Source organism: Vicugna pacos, chromosome 10 (genome assembly GCF_048564905.1).
Source record: "Vicugna pacos chromosome 10, VicPac4, whole genome shotgun sequence".
Lineage (NCBI taxonomy): Eukaryota > Metazoa > Chordata > Mammalia > Artiodactyla > Camelidae > Vicugna > Vicugna pacos.
This window is the reverse complement of record NC_132996.1, coordinates 22823637-22843120: the sequence shown is the minus strand read 5'-3', so window position 1 is coordinate 22843120 and position 19484 is coordinate 22823637. Positions and strand designations below refer to the sequence as shown.

Sequence of the window (19484 nt, the reverse complement as noted above, 5' to 3'; positions counted from 1 at the left end):
ATCCAATCAAGCCGTACACCAAGAATGTTATTTTTGTACCTTTTAATGCAATGGCATTTGGGGAAATTAGTGGAAAAAGAGCTGTGAGAGTCTCCAATTGTGTCATGTGAGTGACTAATTAAAGGGCCCTGGCTCTCCCAGGATGTTTGGTTACATTAATTCAAAATGTGACCTGTTTATTTTGCAAGGTCAGGAAGAAGACTTGCCTCCTAGAAAGCCAACGTGGCAATTAAATTAGAGTCACCAGGGTCTGCCTGAGGTAATGTATGAAAAAGGGCTTTGTAAACTGCTCAAAACCAGAGGTGACCCCTGTGTGGTTGTCCCCACTGCCTGCATTTAGCAGGGGCATAATCGCCTGCCACTGGTGGGAGGCTGTGAGCGCTTTTCTAGTTGAGGGAGGTACCTAGTAAGGCGGAAAGGGGCTGGAGTCTGGGGCCATACTCTGAATCTTGACACTGCACTTGAGCAAATCACTTCATCTCTGTGAATCCCCAGGTATAGCATGCATGTGGCTCATTGCACTATTTCTAGGGAGGTATTTTTGAGTGTATGTGGTAGGGGGAGGTGAGGGGGTTGGTAAAAAAGAGGAAGAAAGAATATCAAGTTTTTTTTCAGCTTTGATTTTAGCTCCTTATAGGTGCTCAGCCGTGAAGCTACAGCCTCAGACAAAGAAACTGTAGTTGAATTTTGAAATCAGATATGGGAATTATTGGGTCCACAGACTGTCAGGGAGCCGTCTGTATGGAAGACAGCAGGACAACAAAGAAGGGAGGTCCATTCACCCAAGGGGATGTCAGGAAAGGTTCCTTAAGAACTCGGCAACTCTGAGAATTGAGCAGCTGGCTTCTCTTCTCCTGAATTCCCAGGCCTGCAAACCAGCCAGCCTGCTGGTGCTGGCCTCCTAAGCCCCCATGTCTACACCAGAGGGGCTTGGCCTTTCCAAGTAGCTGTTATGGATAAACATAGAGCTTCCCAGTCAGCAACTTGCAACTGTACCACGCCTTCTAGTTATCAAGCTTTCTAGTTATCTCTATAATCATCTGTGACTAAACATTTCTGAATCCTGGGACCATCTTCCCACCCCTGCTTGCCACTTTCAAAAAGGCATAATTCAGGATTATCCATTAGCCATCATTCTGAAATCCCCAAACTCTAAGACGGAAAGTTTTATTAAAACTGTATTGGTTGCGAAACCTGATCTGAACTGATATGGAGCTCAGAATCTTTCTTCTTTCTTTCCTTCTTCTTCTTTTTTTTTTTTTTAACCCAACCAGTGTAACTCTTGACATGTTTGACTGCAGAAATATCAATGTATTTGATTACCGTGGACCAGCCCAGCACTCTGGGAATGTTAGGAAGAACACAGTGCGTGAACGTTATTTCCTTCCTTAAATCTGAACATTTCTGATTTCTAAAACTCATTTGACTCCAAAGACTTCATTTCGGGGATTCTGACCCGATAGATTAAATACCTATTTATAAGGATCTTTCTGCTTAGAATCCCCTTCACCCCTCATCTGTCAGGAAAATATCTGCAAACATTTCAAATGTCACCGTGAATGAACGACAGAAGGAAGGAAGAAATCAATTTGTCTTGCTACTAGAGAGTTAGGTACTTTTCAACGTAGCTCATACAAGAATTTATTTACCAACAAGAATCATTTGATGCAAAAGAGTCAGGAAGAAAGGTGAACAAAAATGTCTGAAAACCTCACATGCCACAATGTCCTTTACCCTTGGAACTCAGGACACATACAGACCCAAGGACCTGCGGTTGGCATAGAACAACTAAAACAGTTCCATGAAATTCACACTGAAAGGACACAAAAGTGCCACTGGACACTTCTCAACAGTAGGAAACAGGCACGATTTTGACTTCTGATTTCACAAACTGACTTAAAAGGACCCTGGCAGACTCCCTCAGGGGAATCTTGATAGGATCTAAATTAAGCTGAATTTTTTTTGTTTTGTTTTAAGAAAACACTTTTGGAAGGAGCTCACATACATAGCAGTGTTTCCCATTTAGAAAGAAAAATAAACACTCCTCCACAGGATTGAAAGTCAAAACAAAATAATCCCAGCTGCTTAAGATCCGAGAAAGTCAATGAAACTGCCAAACAACAGTGATGCTGACCAGTGTGAGCAGGCAGCAAAATCTGGAAAGTGAAGTAGGAAGGGCCCAGTGCAGGGGGAAAGTGGGGTGGGGGGGAAGCCAAGAACAGCCCAGCATCCAGGGCTTGGCTCTCATGAAGCAAAACCAGATTTAGTGCCTAAGTCACGAGCCTGATTTATCTTTGAAACTCCCACAGTCCTCACAAAAACACAACTGTAAGATTTCACTCTATGAACTCAAACAGACCTGACTTAGAAGCGGTGTGATTTAGAGAAAGTTACTTCACCTCTCTGGCCTGTTATTGCCTCCATGAGACTAAAGATGGCTATGACACAGGGGAGGTATGAAGATTCACTGAGATTCCATGAGATGCCACAATTCAATGAGATTAAACACTTCTCAAGTAATAGGGGCTTCAGAAAAGTTTGTGAGATGAGTAGCAGGAATCCAAGAATTGGTGGTTCTTTTAAAATCAGCTTTTCTTTGGTGGACTTCCCCTTATCTTTCTACTAAGGAGCAGAAAGAGAAATAACAGGGCCTGGTATTGGAAACGAAGCAATTAGGGGGAAAAAGGAAGAAAATCAGGTCTCTAGAATCAAGCAGGCTTGGGTGAGAGTCTCCACCATAGCGCTTAGAAGCAGCGGAGCTATGGTCAAGTCTCTGACTCTCACTGAGTCTCAGCTGCCTGAACAGAGAAATGGAGATAAATAGAAGCTCAGAAAAGATAATGCACGTAAAGAAAAGACTTAATCCAGAAGGTGCTCATTACATGTAAATTCTCCCACCTGCTCTGACCTCACCGAGGCTTTGAGAAAGAACAGCTTTCTCTGAGCTATTTATTCCCTCACACTCTTAAATATTAACCACCCAGGTTTTAAAGCCCTTTACTTTAAAATATAGGTGACAACAATTCACAGAACACTTAATATTTATTCCGAAAAGTATCTATGGTGGTATGAACAAATATCTACTTAATCTTAACTCCTTCCTGAGCTTCTCAGCTGTGACTAGTGATACTTTAGTCAGTGATTTCTAGATGGTTACCCTTGGGGGCGGATTAGGATTGTGATGATAGAAAAAGGTGCTTCCCCTTTGTTTCCAATCCGCCTGGACAGCGAGCTGTTCTGTGATACCTCACGTGGTCTCCCTGCTCTTTACAGGAGGATTTCAGCAGGGCAGTTCTGGGATCGCAGCCTGGGCTGGAGCTGACACAGCTGTAGGCAGAGGGTTACGGGGAGCCATGGGAGAGACAGCCCAGCTCCCAGAAGGCTGCTTCCCAAAGGGCCAGCCCTCGGGTGTAGGGTGCTGAGTCAGCTTCCACCAAAGGAAACTTCATTTTCACCCTTTAGGTGCCCGAGGGGCTACCTTTGTCATTTAAAGTCCCTTCTGAATGAAGTCTCTGAGGAAGCCGGCCTTTAAGGAGCCAGAACAATTAATCCATTTACGGTGGTCTTTAAAGCCTTAAATTGGTGGAAGGGAATGGAGGTGTGGAGATAGGGAAGGGAGATAAGGATGTTTATCTCCTTTACCTTGTTAAACTCCAGAGTGACCCTGGGAGGTTTTCCCCATTTCACAGATGGAGCAACTGAGGACCTGAGAGGTTAGGTCCTTTATCCAGGGTCACATCTCTGGGATCCAAGTGCAGAAAGCATGACTATGACTCTGCTCTCTGGGCTGCACTGTGGGCCTTATGTAGTTAGTACTGCTCGTTCATTCATTTACTCACTCACTAAATTTACACCACATAAAAGGCAAACCATTAGAAGTGCTTATCTCTGGGAGGAAGGATTATAAGAGAACTTCACTTTGTACCTTTCTGTATTGTCTGAACATTAGCAAGCACTGTTACTTTCAAAACTGACAAAAACAACAGAGATAATCCCATTAAAAATAATTTCAAATTTTTCCAGGAAAAATAAATCAAACAAAAGTTTACATTTGTTGAGCCCACTATGCAGCAGGACCCACTCATCTTCATTTGCTAGTGCCATGTCCATGTCAGTACCAGCAGGTCCTTTGGCTCATAGAAGACCCCCTGATTTGGGATTTCAGGGGACACGAAGGTGGCAGGCAGGGTCTACCTGTGGGTTGAGACCAATTAGCTCTCATGACCCACCAAATCCAGAGCAGCAGCAGACCACTAAGGACCCAAGACTCTCCCTTCAGGCATGGGTCACATTTATTATCAACCTTTGGAGTGACACACTCAGAGCAGGGCCCCAGGGAAGGACTCCGAAGTGTCTCTAGGCCCCCTAGGGAGCAGGAGTACAGAGGAGCGTAAGTGAGCAGACAGCTGTAGGCCAATGTTCCCCCATCCTCCCTGCACATCAATAATGCAACAGTGCCATCAACTTGCAGCAGAACTTGCAACAATGTGACTGCTCTTGTTCAGTTAATTAGCAAAGGGAGAGATTAAGGTCTTTAATCTCCCCTTAGCTACAGGCTTATTTACTTAGAAATGAACAAAGATATCACTATATATATATTTTTTTTTTTTTCAAACAAGCTTAAGAAGGCTAGCACATTGGTCAGCACCACACAACACTCATATTAAAGGGGTACCTTAGAGACTGCTCCATCATTGGCAAGATGGGGAAACTAAGGCCAGTGATTGGCCAAGGACAAGTAGTCAGTGAGCCACAGAGTTGGGCCTGGAACCCAGTCCAGGGTTCCCGTTTCTGTGCAGAATTTAGAACATGGGCAGCTAAAAGGTAGAGAGGAGGAGTGACACTGAACCACCAAAAGGATAGTGCCACCCTCAGGAGCACAGAGGGAAAAGGCCCTGGAGGACGGTTTGGTTTTTGGTCACAGAGAATGCAGGCCTTAAGATCCTGTCAGAAAAGAACCATCAAGGCCAAAGACCTCTTCTGATTTTCAAAAAGAACAAAGTCTAGGAGAAGTCCTGGTTAAGGGGTAGGGGCTGGGACAAACCACTTTTCTTTGTCACTGGGGGATGGGGTGGAGCATGATGTCTGGAGGCCTTCAGCTCACTACCTAGAGGATCTCAGGTCATGTGGCCTTCTGCACCCTTTCAAAGTTACTGTCTATTAATACTGACCATGCTCCTAGGTGTAAAAGAGCTGCGGGCAGGATCCCACCGCTCCCCACTTTGGGTCCTTTGCCATGTTTTCCCTCTGCCTAGAATGTCCTGGGTTATTAAAGCCCTTGGTTATCTCTGCTTGGTGAACCCCACTTATTCCTTCAGCTCTAGTGAAGCCTCTTCCAGGAAGTATACCATGATTACCCCACACAGAGTGGAGGCTCCTTCCATAAGTCACCCACATCCTAGGTTCCTACCTCCCTTATCACCTTGGGCTGTAATGATTCCAAGAGAATCATTCTCTGAGAATCCTTAAGTGCCAGGCAGTGTACTGGGAGCTTTCACATACAGGCTTTCTGTAAATCCCCTGGAGGGAGGTGGGTTGTGACTGTGGCCATGACTAACCTTTACTAAACTCCTTCTCTATCCCAGGCCCTGTGATGAGCGCTCATCTGGGTACTAGCCTGTCCATGGCATATTTGCTTGAGGAAACAAGCTTAGAGGCAGAGTGACTTATCTGAAGTCCCACAGTGATAAAACCTTTATTTAATGCAGATGTCTGATTATAGAGCCCATGGATCCTGCCTTATATCTCTTCAAATCTCTGCCTCCTTCTCCAGAACTTAGCCTGGAATTTAGTGCCACACAGGCACTTATTAATAAATGTTTGCAACATCAACACATAACCTATGTATTACATGGGGAAAGTCTCATTTCCTTTCCCTTTGTTCGATAATCAGGAAATCTTGGACCATTAGGGAGATCCCAGATTACCTCAGGTATATCACCCTCCCTCTTATAGGCTTGAATTCCCTCTAGGCTTTGAATTCTTGCAAAGTGGACTGGCCACTGCTGGACACAGAGATGGCAAGCACCTTGGCCCAGGTCACACAGTACCTGACCAGGAGCTAAAACCTGGATCTGCTGGCTCCTGGTTAGCCTGGAGCTCTTCCATACCTTCCAGACCACCCATACCTGTTAAGAGAGTCAGGGTAGAGTTTAGAAGAGGAGGCTTATTGTGGAGACAGCCCAGTGGCTCTCTCTGCAGTCAGCATTCAGCCCTGCAGCTGCCTTGGACTTTAGGGCCTGCATCTCCAAGGCAGCATGGAAGTCCAGGAACTTTCAATGCCAGCATTAGGTTGCAGGTAGTGGCCATTCTCTCCACTTGCTTATGGTCTTTGGGAACACTATCATACCAGTCTCTTAGGCAGGGTTGTGAGGAGGATCCAATAAAGCAACAGTGGCTGGCACAGTCCCTGGCACACAGCAAGTAGTCAATCAGTGCTCTTTTTATTGTAATTTTTCTTTTCTTTTCTTTTCTGCTTCTATCTTTGTCTGGGTATCTTTGCCTGACTCGGTCTCTACCTGCTCTTTCTGTATCACTTTGTCTATCTGTGCATCTCTGTCCCTGCAGCTCTGTCGGCCCGATGTCTGTGATGGGAGTAGGAACAGCAGCCCTCCAACCCCCGCATACCCCAGCGGCGCAGCGGGGCAGGAGCGGGACTGCCCGAGCCCACGGATCCCGCCCGCCCGCCAGGTCCGCGAGAACCCCCAGCCCCCCATGCACCAGGCCCCTCCATCCCTGCAAGCGACCCGAGCAGGCAGATTAACAGCATGGTCAACGAAAGGAAACCAACCCGCAGAAGTTAGTAAGAGAAAGGCACTTACCGTTCGCCGCGACCCCCAGGCTGGCAGAGCCACTTTTAACTAAGAATGAATTAGGGACAAACTCTTCCTCAGAGTCTGAGTCCGGGGTTGGCTGGGCCACACCGTTGCCTAGCAACCGCCTCTGGCTCTCATTGGCCGGAGGGGAGGGGTGCGGGGAGGGGGACTGCTCAATAGGGGTTGATGAAGCAGATGAACAATGCAAGGGAGCACCTGCGAACCACAAAGACAAACACAGACAGAAAAAAAAAAATAATGAAAATTGGTTTTGAGGCACACGGGGAGCGGGGAGGGAGCAAAATAAAACACGCATCAACAGGGGGAGGGGGCTCCCAACACTGGGCGATCTACTGCACACGTGGTCCCGGGGGCGGGGCTGATGCCTCCGAAAAGTTGGTGCAAACTCCTTCTGAAGAGCCGGGGGCCTCGTGCAGAAGTCTGCACTCTTGCAAAGAGGGTGCCCCTCGGAAACACTCAGGAAGCCCTTCCTGCTTTGCCTGTTCTCTGAGAGAGGCCTGAAAACCTGGGGTCTAGTCCTGGCGGGGCTGCGTTATCTATCAAACAGCTGCTCTCCTCTGAGCTTCAGCGGCCTTGCTGGCAAAATGAGCAGTCGGCCGCATTAGGTGATCGCTGAGCCCCTGCAAGCTGTCCATTCTGTGATGTCACCGAACTGAAATGATGTTCTTATTAGTGAGATTTTAATCCGACATGCCTAGAACAGGCTCTGGGCCTCATAAAAGGTAGAGGGAGCTGGAGAGAATGATTCAGGGCCTCCTCCACCGCTGGCATTCTAGGATTTCAACACACTAATCTTCTACTTTTCTAAGAATATGACATTTTCAAATTTTTAAGGCCTAACATTCTCTGCAAACCTCTCGAGAGCAAGAATTTTAGCAGTCTTTTCCACTTCTGTATCCCAGAATCTGGCATAGTGCCTGGCACATAGTAGGCAGTAAATAAATATTTGCTGAAGAGATGAATTCCAGGTGTCTAACAGACTGGAATCTATAAGTTCTAATAGTCTCAGACGAAAAAAACTGTACCTTTTCTGGGCACTAACATGCTGTGAGTTCCAAGATGCACTAAGTCAGGATGATTGACTGCAAGTTTCTAACATGTCAGGGTTCTACGATTCTAAAATCCCAGCTTTCTACAGTTCTGTGAGCACACTCCCAATTCTGCAGGAGGAGGTGATAGATAGCCTGGGACAAGAGCTTTTAGGTCAGACAGTTTGCAGGCTTATCTGCGTGTGGCCTTTAGGCATGTGCAGTACATCGTGTACAAGAGAGGGAAGGTAAGCACAGACATATAAAAGTATACAGTACAAGACAACGCATCCACTGGACAGCAAGGGCTGCTGCTTTTTTCCCACTTTGATGATAGAAGGTTTAAAACACAATCAGATCCACCTAGCTTTTCAGAGGCTGAAACTTAGGAAACACAATGCAGCCCAAACATGCCATCGGAAGATGTGGCAGAGCTCTAAGGGGGAGATGGCACAGAGAGCTGCTGACTGTTGGAGGAGGGGGAGCTTTTTGTGGTCTGTCCACCAAGAGAAGCTCACTCAGTTCAGTCACCAAATCCTGCAGGATTCTGCAGGTTCCATGACTCTTATGTCAACCCCTGAGCCCAACCACGTGTAACATTTTACTGAGTTGCTGTGGATGCCTTTGGCTGGTTCATATTAGAAATTCAGTAAGAACGACTGAGGCAGCAGGATCAATGATTGTGGTACAGTCTCTGGGTGGCTCTCCCATCTGCATTTTGATTTACCTAAATATCTGGGTTATTATTTACCTTAAAATTATCCAAACCAGTGTTTCCAATTCACCCAGGGAGAACCTTCCCTGACACCACTTACCATATAGCAAGTCCTAAAGATTAGTTCTTTTCTTTGAACTAATCTTTTTTTAGTTCTGTTATCACATTGGCTCTACTGTATTTGTAGTTATCTGTAGCTGTCTCACGTATAAAAGCATATGGCCCATTCTTACAATACAGTACATTCTTGGAGTGGGCTTTGGAGTTCAACAGAATTGGGGCTTGCATCATACCCTAGCCTTCTATTAGCTGTATGATCTTGGGTAAATTTCTTCTGGTTCCTCATTTGTAAGTTGGCAACTCCCCCCCCCCTTTTATAAAGTTACTGTAAGGACTAAAGATACTATATCCGGGCATACAGTATGCTTGAGCAAGCAGAATTCCAGGGTCAGTGCTTACCAAACATTTACTAAATTGAATGAAACCACCCCCACGGGGAACCCCAGTCAAGATTTCCCTTCCCTTGCAATCCCAGTCTTGGAAAGATTTTGTCAGCCAGGCTGCATTTATTAGGCAAATATACATTCATTTCCTCATCCTTTATTAACCAAAGACATCTTCTAATCTCCAATCAGAGCTTTTGATGAGCTTGAGATAACCAGTACCATACTATGCTGAGTTGTTAGAATTTCAGACAAAAGTTAAGAAACATGATATATTGTTCTGGGTGCTTGTTACAGCCTCTTCCTGAGTAAATCTGTCAAGCTTCATGAAATAAATAGTTCCAGAACTAAGTAAATTGTTCCATTGCAAACATCAGTGATCCTAGGCTAAGGAACGCCTATTCCCTCACAGGTCTCACGCCTGTTTCCTCTCCCATCCAGCCACTCTCCAGGCCTCACCCAAGGTCCTTAGGGTTGCTCTGAATATTCATAACCTAGCATTCAAAGCACCTAACAAGGTGTCAGATCCTTAGTAGGTGCACGATAACTCATGAGGTTTCTGTGAAGTACAGGTATTAATTGGAAGCATCTTAATTCCCTTCCTCTTTTCATCAGCACTGTTTAATTGAAGTGGTTCCAAGGTAGGGGCACAAAACCATCTCCTGGCTGTATGACCTGGAGTGAGTCACGTCACATTTCTTAGTCTTCATCTTCTCTTTTAAAAAATGTTGTGTCAATACCCACTGCAAAGAATTTTTGAGAGAAGTGATATTATGCTTGTAAGCAGCATGGGAATCTCATGGTAAGAGCTCAACCAACATTGCTTCCCTTTGCTACCCCTCCAGCTGTAGGTCTTTGAGAGTAAGAACAAGGTGGTTGTGGGGAATAAACAATGACAGATCTGCAAGCCCACCAGTGACACTTTTCTCATTACGTGTCACTTGCTGACATCATATGAGAGGAAAAATATTAGGGAGGCAGCTGCGCTACACGAAAGGAATACATGACAAGGGAATCCTGAGACCTGTAGACACAGCCACCTCCGTTACTCCCGCCTTCGTGTGCATCGAGGGTAGCTTTCCTGAGCATGTGAAAAGTACCCTGTAACTAGGGCAAGCTGTGCTCAAGGAAGAGCCTTCTAGTATTCTGTATTCTGAGCTGTCTTTGGAATTTGCTGTGAGACTAAAGTGTGAAGGCTAGCTATGGACAAGTTCATTATTCTGTCAAAGAAAAAAAGACCATTAACAAAATGCACTTTTTAACACTTTTCTCAGCAGTCCTAAGAAATCCATCTAAACACCCAAATGGAACCTTATTGATCTACATTAAACCCATCTAGGCTATGGTAGTGAAAGTCACTGCCCGCTCATGCAGCGGGAAGTGTGAGTCTGACCTGTAAACCCGGAGCACTAGCTGTGTGCTGCAGGGAGGGCACTTTCTTCACAGGGGTTCCCTCGATTAGAGGATGAGCCTCCTAATATCCTTTTAACTGGCAGCCCGGCATTTTAGAAGCTTGTATATAAAATGCTTAGCATAGCACCCAGTAAACAGCAATTACTCAATACGTGACACCTAGAAAAAAACCAAAACACTCAGACCTAAGCAGGTAACTCATCTCAGTGGAATCCTGAGCTGATGGATTCACCCTTCCCATGAAGCCTGATTATGTTTCATCTCCTCAGTCTCCTTTCTGTAAATATTCTAGCCACTCCACTTAAAACCAAAGGCATTTGTTCTTTTCTCATGAGCCAACCTCGTATCTATTTCCTCTTAACAGGGTAGCCAGTTGGTCCACTGAAGAAGTAAAATCTTACTCAGTTCTGTGCAGAGGATGGGGCATTGAGAAAAACCGGAATCTTTTTCTACAAGAGGACCAGGAACTCCTTTGCAGTGGTAGCACGTCCTGCTTCTGATGCCAGTGAGTGATGTTCACGTCTACTGCTGAAACACCCTAGCCTGCCCTTCAGGGACCACAGGTGCTCATCTCTGTGTCCTGGCCTGGCTTAGAGTCTCAGCTCAAAAAAGTTAGCAGAACTGGTTCCCATGGTTATTTGCAATGGATTGAAATCCACTGCTGTGAAGCATTTCAAAGTGCTACATGCACCCCAGTGTTCACAGCAGCATTATATACAATAGCCAAGACATGGAAGCAACCTAAATGTCCATCGACAGATGACTAGATAAAGAAGTCATGGTATACTTATACAGTGGAATACTACTCAGCCATAAAAAAGAGTAAAATAATGCCATTTGCAGCAATGTGGATGGACCTAGAGATCATCATTGTAAGTCAAGTAAGCCAGAAAGAGAAAGAAAAATACCATATGATATCACTCATATGTGAAATCTAAAAAAAGAAAAAAGAGGACACTAATGAACTTATTTACAAAAAAGAAACAGACTTGCAGACATAATACACAATTTTATCTTTACTAGGGGAAAGAGGTTGGGAAGGGATAAATTTGGGAGTTTCAGATTTGCAAATGTTAGCCACTATATATAAAAACAGATTTAAAAAAAACCAAATTTCTTCTGTATAGCATAGGGAACTATGTTCAATATCTTGTAATAAGCTTTAATGAAAAAGAATATGAGAATGAATATATGTATGTATATGCAAGACTGGGACATTATGCTGTACACCAGAAATTGACACATTGTAACTGATGATACTTCAATAAAAAATAAAATAAAATAAATAAAATAAAAAGAAATGAAGAAAGTGCTAGAAACCTGAAGCTAGAGCACTAGAGGGACCATTCGTTCTGGTTAGTCAGTGACAGCCCCAATTGACATCTGTTATCCTGTATCAATTAAAAATAGTGCCCTATCTTTGCTCTAAAAACGCTCTGATTTGGACACCTAGTGGCCACCCCATTTTAGGGCAGTAGCGATTCAGTTCTGCAGCAGAGGCTATAGTTTGCTACAAGAGACTAAGGGTCAAAAGAGATACAGGTCAACCACAAGCTGCAGGATCACGGGCAGGGCCTCTGACCTCACTGGCCCTTATGTTTCCCATTGGAGAGTTGGGTCAGAACACCCTAAGGTTCTTTCATGGTCCAACATTCTACAATATAGGAGTAATGGTAGTCTACACCTCAAGGGGTTGTTCTGAGGATTAAAGGAGACTTAGGAAAAAATGCAGGATAGAAATGATTACAGTTATAATGGAAGATCATGTTCCTTCAGTATAGGAAATGCTCATACAACATTGATAGAATAAACGAATTTGTATAAATGCATTCCTATACAAAAGATAGGCTGAAAAAAACTTTAACAGTGGTTATTCTTGATAAGAGAAATTTTTAATTTTTAAAATATGCTTTTATATCTTCAAATTTTTCTACAATGTCAGTTATTTTTACCCTTTTAAAAACTATTTTTTAAAACTTTGAGAGAAAATGAAATAATAAATGTGAAAATATCTGGCATCTAGTGGGTGCTAAATGTTGGTTTTAAATACAAACAAAACTTTATATACCAATATTGGTAATATAATTAGATATAAATTGATTTTTCAAAGGTGAAAACCTTTTAACTGAGAAATTCCACTTCTAGGAATTTACCCACAAAGACAATCTTGACTTTTCAAAAGATTTATTTGTAAGGCTATTCATCCCAGCATCATTTGTAATAGTCGAAAGTAAAAAATTTTCAAATAAATCTTAAGGAAAGGAAAAACATCCTTTATGTTAAAAAGTGACTAATCATATAAATTCAGGCCCATCAGTACAATGCTAATGTGCAGACATTATAAGCCAAGCTTGTAAAGAATACCTAAAGACATGGGAGATAGGATATGAAAAAGGAATGGGGCAAAACTGAATAAAAAAGAATTCTGACAATTGTTTCAGCGTGTGTGTGTGTGATTAACATAAGTGTTAATACTTGTCACCTTAGGGCAGTAGAATTAGAAATAAATTTTACTTTCTCTTTATATTTTCTAATTCTCCCAAGGAACCAATGTGATAATGAGATTTAAAAAAAAAACAATAAAAGCTTTTTAAAGAGAAGAAAACACACACATAGAGAAAGGCAGCAAAGACAATAGCTCTGCTTTGGGTCCCTCATGGGATGAGCTTGGCAGAACTGCAGCCTCCCCGGTCCAAACTCGTCTTCTTTTCCAGCCTATTAAATCTTGTGGGTCTTCCTCCCCTGGCCGGGCAGCTCCCACTAAGTCAACTCTCTTCTCCTTGACAGTGGTTATTTTCAGAAGCAGGTCTGGGGCCATCTGTCTCTGTGACTTATGTTGGGAAAATGATCTCTGGAAAACAGGATGCAGTCAGTTTCTCAGGCTCAGCTCTCCTCCTCCTCACAGATTTCTCAGGGCCATGTTTGTTTGTTTGTTTGTTTGTTTGTTTAAGCATTCACCAGGAAAAGAACTCTGTTTTCACCTGCCTGCCTGGGGAAGTCCAGTGCCTGGTGTACTTTACACCTCAACACTGAGAGAAGAGTGACTTAGGTCTCTCTGGTCTTCATACCGGGATGGCCTACCAGCTAGTCTGCTTGTTTGATATAGGTATATTAAATGAGGGCATCCACTGATTTTTTTTGTAATAACAGCTTTGTTGAGGTATAAATACATGCCATGCAAGTCACCCATGTAAAGTGTATAATTCAATGGCTTTTAGTATATTGACAGAGTAGTGCAACCATCACCACAATAAATTTTAGAATATTTTCATCACTCCAAAAGAAACCCCATAGTCATGAACAGTTACTCCCCATTTGCCTCCAACCCTCTGCTGCCCCAGACAATCACTAAATCTACTTTCTGTCTCTATAGCTTTACCTATTCTGGACATTTCATATAAATGGACAATATATGCTCTTTTGTGACTGTCTTCTGTACTTAACATGGTGTTTTCAAGGTTCATCCATGTTGTACCATGAATCGACTCCATTTCATTTCATTGCTGAATGACATCGCATTGTACAGATGTACCACATTTTGTTTATTCTTTCATCAGTAGATGGAAACTTGGGTTGTTTCTACTTTCTGGCTCTTCTGAATAATGCTGCTAAGAACATCTGTGTACAAATTTTTATGTGGAGATACATTTTCATTTATCTTGGGTAGATACCTAGGGGTGGAACTGCTGGATTGAGTGGAAACTCTGTTCAACCTTTTGAAGAACTGCTGGATTGTTTTCCAAAGTGGCTGCTCCATTTTATGTTTCCAACGTTTGAGTGTTCCAATTGCTCCATAGCTTTGCCAACATTTGTCATCATCTGACTTTGATGACAGCCATTCTAGTGGGTGTGAGGTGGCATCTCACTGTGGCTTTGAGTTGCATTTCTTAATAGCTAACGATGTTGAGCATCTTCTCATGTGCCTACTGGCCCTTTATATATCTTCTCCGGAGAAATGTCTATTCAGATCCCTTGCCCAGTTTTCAACTGAGTTATCTCTTTTTTATTATTGAGTGGTAGGTATCAATTCTTTCATCAAATATTTATTTTGTGCCTACCCTGTGCCGGGCACTGTTCTAAGCATCACTGATAGGCAAGGAAGAAAAAGCTTTGCCCTCAGAAGCTTACCTTCCAGTGGAGAACAATCAATACACAAGTAAGAAAATAACTATACAGAACAAGATCAGGTGGTGATAGATGCTATGAAGAAAGGTTTAATGCACTAAGAGTTTGGGAGTGATGGGATGGGTGTGCTGTTTTAGGTAAGGTGGTCAGGGAAGGCCTGTCTGCAGAGGTGACATTTGAGCAAAGTACTGGAGTAAGTGAAAGAGTGAGTCACATAAACATTTGGGGGGAGAACTTTTGAGGCAGAGGACCCAGCAACTGCCAAGTCCCTGCAGTAGAAGCAAGTACATTTGAGGGACAGAAAGGAAGCTAGCCTAGCTGGAGGAGCATAAGGAGGAGAGTGCTAGGAAATGAACCTTGAGAGGCGGCCAGAGGCCAGGTTACAGATGTGCAAATATTGCAAACTAAAGGCCACTGTGCATACGTGTTCTTATTAGAAAGTTCCTTGAGGGCAGGAACTGGTTTTATTTATCTCCATGTGTCCCAAGCCCACACAATGATTTCATATTGGAATCTACTTTATCTTATTGAGCTACTAATGAAAACAATGTGACTAGCATTTACTCTACAGTTTACAGAAAATTTTCACACCCATGATCTTATTTGATCCTTGCTACATCTGAGTGTTGTAATGACCATTGCCCCCATTTTACAGATATAAAAACTGAGGCTAGAGGAGGTGCTATGACTTGTGCAGGGACATACAACTGATAAGGGATCAAGTGGGACTCCAACCCAGGGGACAGGCAGCAGTAAGATCTGGATTTAAAACTGGTTATTGTGGTTTTAGGTAGGTTGCATCCTCTTTTAGAGCCCTGGAATCTTCAGGATCTGGGCCTAACTTCCAGGGGTCCTGTGAAGAGTAAATAAATAAAAGCATGCATGTCTGGGCCCCACCACGGGCCTGGCATACAGCAGGTGCTCAGCAACCTCCTCTTATTACCAGTCCTAGCTGTATACTAAGGCAGGCTCTTCATGTGCTGGCTTGACTGGGTACTGGAGTTAAAATCAGTCCTTCCCCTGGAAGGAAGTCCAGTCTCATGGGTGAAGGAAACAAATGCATTATTTAACGAGAGGCAGAGGTACTGGAGGAGGATGAGAGGTGGTGGAGGCGCTGGGAGTTGAGAGCAGGGGAAAATGGGATGAGCTGCAATTATCAGCTACAACCCCAGGTTTCGCATTTTCTTTCCATCTTTCCTGGGAGTGGCTTCCAAAAGTGGTTTAAGATGGTCCATCCAGGCCTCTGGAGGCTCAAATCAGGCTGGACCGAGAGGCCACCTTCTGTGGGATGTAGGGGAGAGGGGAGGCATGAGGCAAGCTGGATTACCTCTGTCTGTCAAAGTCTGCTGGCAAATGTCACCAGGGAGCCACTGAAATTTATGGCAGGCTTTTAATGATCTGTGGTCACAGAGCACTCTGTTCAGCTGGAAGGCTCAAGCTTTGGACTTTTGAATTGAGATTTGATTAAGAAAGTGCTTTCCAACAGCTGTTTTCAAAGTCATTTATTACTTCCTGAGTTTAAAGTGTGTATATATATACATTATATATATAAAATAGATATACACACGTGTGTATATGTTATATATATGTGTGTGTGTATATATATATTTGTACATACACCCATACATATACATATGTAATATACATCTCCCTCCTCCTAATTCAGTTGCTTCACACAGCTGCAAAATTCCAGGCCCCAAGACACAGAAGAGCACAACCTGACTATCAAGCCCCACTTCTACCCAGATACTAGGGGAAGGATGGAGGTATCAAGTGCAGAGGAAAGAGGCAAGAGATAGGGAGCTAGCGGGGAGAAAGGGCCAAGGTGCTGGAAGGAGAGGAGACACTGATGTTAACTGGGTACCTACTGTGTGTGCAACGTTATGGAAGTTTTACATACAGCATCTCAATCAGCCCTCACACCCCCTGCAAAAGCATCAGGATCTCTCCAGCCGACAGATGCAGAATTTGAGGTTTAAAGAGAGCCTGTTCAAGGTTACCCAGCAGACGGGTGCAGGGCTGGGTTCTGGGGCATTTTTCTGTCTGACCCTAAGCCTCCACGTGTCCCACTTAAAAAATCTGAAGGAATAAGAATAATAAACAAGAATATGCACTTTTAAATTCAAAGGTTTACTTCCTTGATCTCTCCTCAGCCAAGGGAACAGAACAATGATGTTTAAAGGAGTTAAACATGTGCTCAAAGCCCCAGAGCTAGTGAATGTGGAGCTCAAATTCCAGCCTAGGCCACCTGAGCCCATGGCCAGAGTTCTTCCTAGAAACTCACTCTGTCTTTCATAGAATCTTAAATTGGGGGGTGGGGGTGTCAAGGATTAGTGTTACCCATGAATTGAGCAAAGTTTAACCAGGAAAAGAAACTTCTTATAAAATAAAATCAGAATGATATATTTACCAGTATGTCTAGTTTTCTGAATATCTGTTATATTTCAACAAAGGTTTTAAAAATACCAGAAAGTCCCATGGTGTGAATGTAAGGCATGTAGTGAGGGGAATGTTCCTTAAATAGTTTTCCCCCATAAACGCCCTGATTCTAAACAGCTTTCCTTGAGCTTGCTCACCGTGCCAAAGCCTCCTTCCCTTTTGGTTTCTACAAAGCTTTTTGAAAAAACTTTTGGGAAAGCACAAATGCAGTGAAAGCCAAGCTTTCGAGAAATTCCTCTACTCCCACTCCAGGAAATGTCGAAAAATCAAGGAATGCAGTTGGTGGGTGGGGGTGGGAGGGAGTGCACAAGCGGAGAGATGGCTGCCCAAACCTGCCCCCAAGTGACCGGTCTCCCTGAGACTGAACTTCCCCAGAGGGAGGTGCTCAAAGGTATTCCCCTTTAGGGGCTTTTGGGCAAAAATCAGAAGAAAACTGGGTTGTTTTTAATCCCAAACTACACTCTGTACAGAAAGGAGTCTTTGAAATGATAAGAGAAGGGAAAGGAATAAACACCTACCAAATGCCGTCTGTGCACCGAGCACTGTGCTAAGCACATCTTTACCCGTGTTTCCAACATAACCTTCGCAGCAAGTATCACTCACTCACTCCGCAAATCACTGAGGGGCCCTCACATGTCAGGCTCTCTGCTTGGAGCTGGAAACACAGTGAGGAGCAGAATCCTGTAAGGTCCTGTCTGTATTAGTTTAGTTTCCTTGGGCTGTTGTAACCAAGTGCTGCAAACTGAGTACCTTTAAACAACAGAAATGTATGGTCTCACGGTTCTGGAGGCTACAAGTCCAAAATCAAGGTGGTGGCAGGGCCAGGATCTCCTGAAACCTGCAGAGGAATCACTCTTTGCCTCTTCCTAGCTTCTAGTGGTTGGCTGGCAGTCTCTGGTGTTCCTGGCTTACAGCTCCATCACTCCAACCTCTGCCTCTATTGTCACATGGCCTTTTCCCTCCATCTGTGTCTCTGTCTTCAAGTGGCTATCTTCTTACAAGGACACAGGACATATGGGATTGGAAGCCCACCCTACTCCAGTACGCCACCGTCTTGGTTAATTACATATACAACAACTCTATTTTCAAATAAGGTCATATTCTGAGGTACTGGGGGTCAGGGCTTCAACATGCATTTTTTTTTGGAGGGGGCCTAATTCCACCGATCACATTGACCCTGAAGAGTTTGTACTGCAGAAGCTCCCTTCTGTAGGTGAATAAGGTTAAGGCGGAGAGGCTAAGTGACCTACTCACGATCTACGGGCAGAAAAGTCACAAATCCAGGTCTGATTCCAGAGCCCCTATTCTGTCTACCACACCACCCTGTCTTGCCAGCATGGGGTTCCTCAGCTGATGGTCATTTATACAAAAGGAGCTTTTGTCTCCATCATCACATTTAGTCCTTGTGACACTTCTACAAGGTGAGCACCCTAATCCCATTTTACTGACAAAGAAAATTAGCTCCAGAAAGCTGGAAGGCACTCAGTTTTCAAGAAGAGGAGCAAGATTGAACCCAAGTGGCTAGACTATGTACCCAGGCTCCTACTGCAGCCATGCCAAGATCAGTGGTCCTTTGGAGGGGACTGGATACCAGCAATGGAGCCAGAAACCAACACAAACAGCTGTGAAAAGCCCTATCTCCAAGGCTGTCCAGGGAAGGACAGCCACCTTGACTGAGGGCACTGGACTGGAAAAGAAATAACGATGTTGGCTGCTTTTGTTTATTTTAACCAAAAAAGCTCATCTGGAGAGGGAGAGGGAAGAGCCTGTCTTTTGGAAGCTAAAGCCATTCAACATCCTGAGCCCAGGAGTTCAGATGCCCTTCTCCCTGGAGAGCAGAGTCTGGTCCCTGCTGGCAAGTGGGATTTCTTGCTTCCTTGTTGTGGAGGGGAGGAGGTGAAGCTTGAATGTCAGCCTCCTTGGGTACTTCTTGGGCAGAGCCAGAGAAGCAGCTTCCCTGTGACTTTTGTGTGGGCACATGTGGCCTGCATTTGCCTCGGATGTCATGAGGTTTGGGGAAACGAGGGAAGAGAGAGGTGCCTGCAGGGTAGGAAAGATATGTTGGATGTTCCCACAGGCCAGGTCCACAGGGTCCAATGGTCTGGGAGGGGTGCCTGGTTCTGTGTAATTGGTCACAGGTCCCTGAGCTGGTCCAAGGAGGGAAGTGTCACCCTCTTGGGGAAGGCGGCCAAGCATCCTGCAGGAGTGTCCTGCCCACTGGGTCCTATGCACTCAGTTCTCAGCAGTCCCACAAGGGACTCCCACCAGCACCCCCATGGAGCTCGGGAGGGGAATCAGATGGGGTTCTAGCTGCCTTTGAGAAGTGTCCAGTTGAATGGCCAAGCCAACCCAGAATGGGTAATTACCCCACAGAGCTATGAGAGTGGGACCACAAAGAGAAGGCCCTGAATTTACAGCACCTTGGGGCATGTGGCACCTTCTGGCAGGAAGCGATCTTTCAGTAGAAGTCTAAAGGTGAACCAGG

The 19484-nt window shown here is 44.4% G+C and overlaps 1 protein-coding gene across 3 annotated transcripts in view; it reads right to left on the bottom strand.

Annotated features, from left to right (window-relative positions):
* TENM4 (teneurin transmembrane protein 4) overlaps positions 1-19484 on the bottom strand; it is a 709295-nt gene that overhangs the window by 266157 nt on the left and 423654 nt on the right. For all 3 annotated transcript variants that reach the window (XM_072969126.1, XM_072969128.1, XM_072969127.1), the window contains one exon: positions 6822-7031. In XM_072969126.1, coding sequence (XP_072825227.1) covers positions 6822-7031 — 210 coding nt within the window. The remainder of the gene's footprint in view (positions 1-6821; positions 7032-19484) is intronic.